The sequence below is a fragment of the Oryctolagus cuniculus genome, chromosome 17 (genome assembly GCF_964237555.1).
Source record: "Oryctolagus cuniculus chromosome 17, mOryCun1.1, whole genome shotgun sequence".
In the NCBI taxonomy this organism is placed as follows: domain Eukaryota; kingdom Metazoa; phylum Chordata; class Mammalia; order Lagomorpha; family Leporidae; genus Oryctolagus; species Oryctolagus cuniculus.
The window spans coordinates 19655634-19664366 of record NC_091448.1 but is presented as its reverse complement, the minus strand read 5'-3'; the positions used below and the strand labels follow the sequence as shown (position 1 = coordinate 19664366).

The following is an 8733-nucleotide window of genomic DNA, read 5'->3' as shown; positions in this document are numbered from 1 at the left end:
ACTGGGCACTGGACATGGGGCTGGTTCTGCCTGTGCTGAATGTGAAGTACACATGGCGTATGAATCCAAAAAGGTAGAAAATGTTTCATTAATGGTTCTTACATTGGTTAGATGCTGAAGTGAAATTTTGGATACGTTGAACTAAATAAAATGCAAATTTGATTTCACCTGTTTCTTTTACTGTGACTATTAAAAAGCTTACAGTAACGTAAGTGACACACATTTCTAGTGGGCCGGACTGTCACAGCTCAGACCGGCCAAACACCTTGCCTAAGGTCACATAGCAAATGCAGCAAGGTCAAGGTTTGAACCAAGCAGCCTGTTAGCCACACGGAGTCTTGTGTTTAGAAGTGTAAAATGGAGGTAATGCTAGCACCTCTCTAATTAGGGCCTTTGGGAGCCACACATGGAAATGCCAAGCATATGGGAATCTGTTATGTGCCTGCTAGCAGAGTCAGTTCACATCTGTAAAAGAGATAGTATGCATCTTATGTTAAACATTATCAAGAAACTATATCTTTGGTCAGGCATTCGACATAGCAGTTAAGAAGCCACTGCTGGGGTTGGGGGAGGGCAGGTGCTATGGTGTAGCACATAAAGCTGCCGCCTGCAGTGCCGGCATCTCATATGGGCGCCGGTTCAAGTCCTGGCTGCTCCACTTCCAATCCAGCTCTCTGCTATGGCCTGGGAAAGCAGCAGAAGATGGCCCAAGGTCTTGGGCCCCTGCATCTGCGTGGGAGACTGGGAAGAATCTCCTGGCTCCTGGCTTCGGATTGGCCTAGCTCCGGCCGTTGCGACTATTTGGGGAGTTAACCAGTGGATGGAAGACCTTTCTCTTTCTCTATGTAACTGTAACTCTGCCTCTCAAATAAATAAATAAATCTTTTTTTCTTTTTTTTAAATAAAGGGCGCCGGGTACTAGTCCCGATTGCTCCTCTTCCAGTCCAGCTCTCTGCTGTGTCCCGGGAGGGCAGTGGAGGATGGCCCAAGTGCTTGGGCCCTGCACCCGCATGGGAGACTGGGAGGAAGTACTTGGCTCCTGGCTTCAGATTGGCACAGCCAACGGAAAAAGGAAGACCTTTCTCTCTGTCTCTCACTGTTTACAACTCTCTTTCTCTGTCTCTCTCACTGTCTAACTCTGCCTGGCAAAAAACAAACAAACAAACAAACAAACAAAGAAAGGCATAGTGACAAAGACAGGGAGAGAAAGAGGAGAGAGAGGAGAAAGAGAGAGAGAGAGAGAGAGAGAGAGAGAGAGAGAGAGGAAGTTCCATCCTCTGGTTCACTCCTCAAATGGCCGAAATGCCCAGGACTGGGCCAGGCTGAATCCAGGAGCCAGGAGCTTCTTCCTGGTCTCCCATGTGGGTGCAGGGGCCCAAGGACTTGGGCCATCTTCTCCTGCTTTCCCAGGTGTGTTAGCAGGGAGCTGGGTTAGAAGCTGGATCAGCAGACCTGGATGAAGCTCCTGGCTTCGGATTGGCCCAGCCCTTGCTGTTGCAGCCATTTGGGCAGTGAACCAGTGGGTGGAAGAACTCTCTGACTCTCCTTCTCTCTCTAACTCTTCCTTTCAAATAAAGATTTATTTGTTTATTTGAAAGGCATAGTTACCTAGAGGGAGAGATGGATGCAGAGATTCTTCATCTGTTGGTTCACTCCCCAAATGGTGGCAACAATCAGGGTTGAGCCAGGCTGAAGCCAGGAGTTGAAACTCCATCCAGGTCTCCCACGTGGGTGCAGGAGCCCAAGGACTTGGGCCATCTTCCACCGGATGGGAAGTGGAGGATCCAGGATTGGAACTGGTGCTCATACGGGAAGCGGGTGTTGCATGTGGCGGCGTCACCTGCTTTGCCATTGGGGAGTTCCCAGGGTGGACTCCCACAGGCTGTCTGCAGGGTCACTGAAGGCTCTCCTCTGGCTTCTCTGCTGGCTCCCTCGGTCCCCTCAAGTCCCCCACACTGGTTCAGCCTTTGATCTCTTTCTTACGCGGACACCTCTGTTGAGATGCCCTAACCCTCAGCCCCGTTCTGCAGCCAGCCCTGCTGTCCTAATCTCCTCTGGCTTCCCAGCCCTCAGATGCTGAAAGCCACTCCCCTTTCCTCTTCAAGTGCTTGCTTTCCTGAGTGTCAGGCATTGCAGTTTTGCTGTGTTCTTTTTTAAAGATTTGTTTTATTTATTTTGAAAGGAAGACTTACACACACAGAGAGAGAGAGAGAGAGAGAGAGATCGATCTTCCATCTGCTGGTTCACTCCCTAAATGGCTGCAACAGCCGGGCCTGGGCCAGGCCAAAAACCAGGAGCCAGGATCTCCCATGTGCGTGCAGGGGCCCAAGCACTTGGACCATCCTCCACTGCTTTCCCAGGCACATTAGCAGGATGCTGGATGGGAAGTGGAGCAGCCGGACTCCAACTGGCGCCCAGGTGTGATGCCGGCACTGCAGGCGGCCCCAGTCGTGTGGTACTTTAGTCTTGGAGTTGTCCTCTATCCGCCGACACTGCTTCTCCATCTCCTTCACCTCTTGCCAGCCGCGACTGTGGAGATGCCCACGACGCTGTCACAGCCCCCTTCCCCTTGCTGCTCCCTTGGCCGTCTCAATTCCACTGCAGCAGTTGGGGCCCTAACCAGCTCTGGCCTGTGCTGGACCACCTGGCCCATGCTGACATCCTGCGACACTGCGGCAGAACTCTTCAGAACCGACCCCACGCTGCTGGAGGGGAACTTGAAGACGGCGCATTTTCCATCCCCAGCCTCAAAGCATAGGAAAGGCCCTGTCTGAAAGGAAGATTTGAGAAGGGGCCAAAGGAATCTGAACTTCACCTCCCACTCCTCCAAGGTTCTTCGGGAATCAGGCAGTGACAAGCACATCCACCAGGGGGCAGCACCTGCCCACCTGCGGCCTTTGGCTCTGTCCTGGCCTCGGGTTTGGGCTCCCGGTTGGCAAGTGGGATACCCACAGACTCTTTCCCACACCGTTTCCCACGTCCATTCTTAGATATAGGTAGTGTTTTCTCCACTTTATTCAACTGATCTTTGAAAAATGGGTCTTTGTGATTTGCAAGCTGACAGTTGCTCCTTGGCTGTCACGGGCACAGAAAAGTCCCGTGACGTCTGTCTCGGGTAGCCCCACGCATCCTCTGCCCCGCCTCACCCCGGGGCACGGGCTTAGACTCATCCTCACTCCTCAGGATGTGCTGAGGGGGCAGAGCGAGGGTCCCCAGTGAGGGCCGGGGCTCACACTGACCTCCCCCCAGGGTGTCAGCATGCCCCGGGCCTCCAGGGGGCCTCTCTCTCACTGGATCAGCCTGTCCATCGCTTGTTCTTTTCCCCAAAAAGGCCTGAGAATGGACAGGCAGGGCTTTGGGGCCTTCCTGGGCAGCCCAGAATCAACAAGACCCCCAGGCTGGGAATCTGGGAAAGTCCAGGCAAACGGTGGAGGCTTAGAGCCCATACCAGTCTCCTACGTACATCCAATCATTCCATCACACATTCATTAATGCACACACAATGTCCTGGCTGATGAGCCAGGCACGGTGTTGGCTGCTGTGGAGTGGCAGGTGAGAAGACCCAGCTCCTGTCCTGGAGGGCTCGGCCTGATGGGGGGACAGCGCTGAGCAAGAAAAGGGACACACCCAGCCGCTGGATCTGGTCCAGGTGGGGCGGTCAACGGGAAGGAGCAGTGAGCTCCCAGCGAGCCTGTCCCTCTCTCTCTGGGACACTTCTTCGACTTCTTGTCACTGCACACGGGTTCTGATGTCACCTCTGAGAGGCCCTCTGAGCACCCACCCCCCATCTAAGATAGTTCCATCGCCACCCCGCCATGCTTCCTTCTCCTTCATGACACATGCTGCCTTCTGACGTTATCTTCTTCTAATGGGAACTTCCTTTCTTTATGAGAGAGAGAGAGAGAGAGAGAGAGAGAGAGAGAGAGAGAGAGAATCTCCCATCTGCTAGTTCAATCCCCAAATGTCCACAACAGGCAGGAACTGGACCAAGCTGAAGCCAGGAGCCGAGAACTCAACCCAGGTTTCTCGTGTGCGTGGCAGGAGCAAAGGACTTGAGCAGCACCTGCTGCCTCCCAGGGTGCACATCAGCAGGAAGCTGGAGCCAGGAGTGAAGCCAGGACCCTGATAACAGGATGGCGGCGTCCCAGGTGGCGTCTTCGCCCCAAGCCAAATGCCTGATCCTGAAATCATCCACTTTCCTCATTACCAGTTTCCTCCGCACCCATTCTGGCACAAACTCAAGGGCAGGTGCTTGCCCCTTTCGCTCAGGGCTGTCTGGCCGGAACCTCTCAGACTGGGGCCCAGCACACAGCAGGTGCACCGCACGACTGCTCACACGCATGTTCCTGCAGCACATCCCCCAGGGCCTAGGTCCTGGGCTGCGGAGGTGAGTGTGCCAGAAAGGAGGCGGCTCAGGAACGGGGGGGGGGGGGGAGGGGAGGGGCGGGGCGGGCCCACAGCCTGGTGCTACCTGGACACGCTGGGCCCTTCCTGTGCCCTCCCCTCCCCGCCTGCTCCCCACCATTTGTTCAGCACCTTCCCTGGGCAACACAAAAGATGAAGGGCAGAGTGGGGCAGTTTCCTCTCCTTCATCAGCTAAGTGCCAAGTTCCATCCAGGGTGTGAATGCCGAGAGATATCGTAGGAGAGATGTGAAAGCAGCTTCAAAGGCTGCAGAAGACACAAACCCATCTGTGTGTCTGCAGCTTTGCTGTCCTGTGACATTTGTTCCAAGCCAGCTTTGGCCGGCGTCCAGCTGGGTGATCTTGGACAAACGACCTAACCTTTCTGTGCAACAGTTTCTTCTTTTTTTAGACATGCCACACTTACTTCATGGGCTTGAGCTGTGTAAGAAAAAGGGGAAAGCTTGCAAAGTTCCCAGACCGGAGTGTGGCCTGTGGTGGCCACTCCACACGGTGGTGCTTCCCAGAGCGCTAGCCTGTTCTGACCGCTCCTCTCTTAACTCCACCATGTGCAGCTCCACCTCCAGCCTCGGCTGCTGCTGCTGGAACCTGGCACACCCCAACCTGGGGGCAGAGCAAACGAATTTCCTAAGAAGGAGGTGGTAAGGTGTGCGGGTCCAGGCAGCTGGGGACCGACTTACCAGCACTTGATTGGGGTGGGCACAGGTGGGCAGGAAAGGGCCAGGCCATGCTGTCTGGCAGTGACTTCTCCCTCCCGTTTTCCAATCTCCCTTACATAAAGCCTCTGAAAAAGTCAATGCAGAGGCCAGCGCCGTGGTGTAGCGAGTAAAGCCGCTGCCTGCAGTGCTGGCATCCCATATGGATGCTGGTTCGAGACCTGGCTGCTCCACTTCTGATCCAGCTCTCTGCTATAACCTGGGAAAGCAGTGGAAGATGGCCCAAGTCCTTGAGCCTCTGCACCCACGTGGGAGACCTGGAAGAAGTTTCTGGCTTCTGGCTTTGGATCAGCCCAGCTCTGGCCTTTGTGGCCACTTGGGGAGTGAACCAGAGGATGGAAGAAGACTTCTCTCTCTGTGTCTCAGCCTTTCAAATAAATAAATCAATCTTAAAAAAAAAAAAAAAAGGTTAACACTGACTTACATAATAAGCAGAAAATCCAGCCCTGGGAGAAATATCAGAGTTACAATTTCATTTTCTTTGGCTCTCCCCTCCCCCCAGTTCTACCTACTACCGATTTTGGTCTCGCTGGCCCTTTGTGGCAGCTCCTCCTCTTGCTCCGGCTGCAGCAGGGGCCCGGCCGCCCAGTCCGCGCCTCTACTAATGGGTTCCGCCCAGGGGCACTGAGCCTCCGCTACCGCTCCAGAAACCTCCAGTTGACACTTCCTCTCCTTCCTGGGAAGTCGTGCCAGTGCTCAGCTCACCATCCACGAAGTCTCTTCCTGCCAAGGTTGGGTTGGTGTCTCCCAGGAGAGAGTGCGCACTCTGAGGCCAGGCCCCGCGGCCTCAGCATCTTCTGAATTCCCACAGACTGCGGCTCGTGCAGACTCAGTGGTGTGTGTGGCCAGACACAGAACCCTGCACTTCTCAGTGTATTTTAACAGGCGAGGCCCCGGTGCAGGATGTGTGCTGCTGGCCTAATGGAAGTGTTTCTAGTGTGACTGCCTAGCCCGATAACTGATGACGCAGGACGCACAGGTGCCGCATTCGGACAGACCCCTGCTCAGCCGTACCCTCGCCAGCTCGGACCTCAGACAAGTCAATGAACCCTTGGGAGCTTTCTTTCCCATGCGTGGAGGACAACAGTCCCTAGCAGGCTGCTGTGAGACGTAGCAGGGGTGGACGGAATGAGCCCCGCGAAGCAGTTGTTTTCTGTGTTCCAGGTAACATATGAGGACCCTTCGGCCCTGGGCACGCCTAGCGGGGGTTGCCCGCTGTCCCCCGAGACCAACGCTGCCACGCGCGCACTTTCCATATCTGGTGAAATTCGGAGCCTAATTCCAAATGTTAGAATGTGCTAGAAAAGATCAAATAAAGCCGCCACCAACACAGCAAGCATGCAGCCCCGCGCAGCCCGGGATGCGCCGCTGCGAACTCCACGCCCCGCCCCGCCGCCGCGGGGCCGCTGATTCGCTCGCGCCGCCTGACGTCACGGGGGGTTTTTAGGGCGAGCCCCAGGCCCGGGCCGCAGAGTCCGCGGGAGGCGAGCCGGATTCCGGGTGCCGGGCGTTAGGTGCTCGCTGCTGGCTGCAGGCTGCAGACGGCGGCGGCTGCGGCGTCTGGCGCGGGGAGAGCGGCTGACGCGAGGTAAGGGGCCTGTGCGGGTGGTGCCGTGGCGGCCGCGTGCGGGCCCCAGCGAGGGGGGAGGTCGCGGTTTGCGGAGGGGCGTGTGGACGGTCCGGACGCGCGGAGAGTGGGGGAGCTGGACTTGAGCGGCTGTGTATCCCGACTGTTAGTCTGGGGGCCCTGCCCTACTTCCCCCTCCCGGAGGGTATCCTCTCTTCCCAAACACTGGTCGCCACACAAGAGGCTATAGAAGCCGACCTAAGGCAGGGTCGCACCTTTGCCACCTCCTCCGCATGGCCCCGAGCCCCCTCGAGGGGAGAGCGCCTCTGTTACACCTGCAGGTGTTTGCTTTAAAACAAAAAGGAAGGCTTGCCAGCTGCGAATTTCGTGTTTATCATTTAACCTCTCCCCTTCCTCCCGTGACCTTTCCCTGCTCAGGTAACCCAGGTGTGCCTCCTCCGCCCCACTCCTACGGAGACCCGCGGCGCTTCCTCGTCCACGATGGGGAACCACTTGACGGAGATGGCGCCCACTGCCTCCTTCCTGCCCCACTTCCAGGCCCTGCACGTTGTGGTCGTCGGGCTGGACTCTGCCGGAAAGACCTCCCTCCTTTACCGACTCAAGTTCAAGGAGTTTGTCCAGAGTGTCCCCACCAAAGGCTTCAACACGGAGAAGATCCGGGTGCCCCTGGGGGGGTCCCGTGGCATCACCTTCCAAGTGTGGGACGTGGGGGGCCAGGAGAAGCTGCGGCCGCTGTGGCGCTCCTACACCCGCCGGACCGACGGGCTGGTGTTTGTGGTGGACGCTGCCGAGGCCGAGCGGCTGGAGGAGGCCAAGGTGGAGCTCCACCGGATCAGCCGGGCCTCGGACAACCAGGGGGTGCCGGTGCTGGTGTTGGCCAACAAGCAGGACCAGCCCGGGGCGCTCAGTGCGGCTGAGGTGGAGAAGAGACTGGCGGTCCGGGAGCTGGGAGCTGCCACGCTCACGCACGTGCAGGGCTGCAGCGCGGTGGACGGGCTGGGCCTGCAGCCGGGCCTGGAGCGTTTGTACGAGATGATCCTCAAGAGGAAGAGGGCGTCCCGGGTGGGCAAGAAGAGGCGGTGACCTGGGGCCACCGCTCCCCACCTAGTAGGGGTCTGTACTTGGACAGCAAGTGGAGCCTGTGGCTGCTCAGGTAGCTGGGGGTGCAGGACCTGCGTGCCTCAGTGAGGGACAGAGGAGCGGGGGGGACCCTGTGTTGGTGCCGTGTTGCAGCAGGGACTGGGAGATGCATCGCTCCCTCATCCTTGCCTCCGGAGAAGTGGGGGCTGCAGACCGTGGAGGCCTGAACGGAGACTGCGACTCTACCTCGACCCTGTTTCTCCTTTCTCTTCTCTGGCTTTTCCGTTGGCTGTGTTTTGAGGGGACGGACATTGCTGGGAGACTGCGTGGGGATGGATGCTAATTACCTCCCCACCCCACTTCCCCCCCAGCTGCACAGTGTCCCCAGGCTGCTGCTCGAGGACGCAGCAGTCACCACAGTCTTTATTTTTGTGTCTGTGAAGGGCCAAGAACCCCTGCCCACGTTTGTAGACCCACAACCCTTTTTATAAGCTGAGTGCGTCCTCGGTGTTATTCCTGTTGGCTGTTTTTAGCATTTGCCTGTAAGTTATTAAAGACTGATGATGCTGTATTCTCTAGTGTTGGTCTGGCCTTTTCCTGTCTCCTCATCTACACCCGGGGTAGCCCAGGGTTTCTAGATGGGCCAGGGAAGACACTCACCTTGAAGCTGCGTGTCACTTCAAGTCACACAGTGACTGACTAAGCTGTGGGAATGGTGGCTGCGCTCAGAGAGGGGCAGTGGGAGGAGCTCGTCCTCCCAGCACACCTGCTGAGCCAGCACTGGGAAGACCTAGATCACTGTGTTAGTTGTCTCAGGATGAAGAAAAGGGTCAGAGTACCCTCGCTGGGTACCTGCTGCCCACCAGCGTCAGCCATGTCTGACAATGTCGAACAGTTAGGTCCTCCTGGGCTTTCTGCCTGGGAGT

At 56.9% G+C, this 8733-nt stretch overlaps 1 protein-coding gene across 1 annotated transcript; it reads left to right on the top strand.

The window, feature by feature from the left end:
- The first annotated feature begins 6573 nt into the window (after positions 1-6573).
- ARL4D (ARF like GTPase 4D) lies at positions 6574-8378 on the top strand. Its single transcript, XM_008271553.4, has 2 exons — positions 6574-6727; positions 7145-8378. The coding sequence occupies exon 2, from the start codon at positions 7208-7210 to the stop codon at positions 7808-7810; it is 603 nt and encodes a 200-aa protein (XP_008269775.2). The 5' UTR covers positions 6574-6727; positions 7145-7207; the 3' UTR covers positions 7811-8378.
- The last annotated feature ends 355 nt before the right edge of the window (positions 8379-8733 follow it).

Coding starts and splice junctions, on each gene's coding strand:
- ARL4D (XM_008271553.4), top strand. CDS start 7,208: ATGGGGAACCACTTGACGGAGATGGCGCCCACTGCCTCCTTCCTGCCC.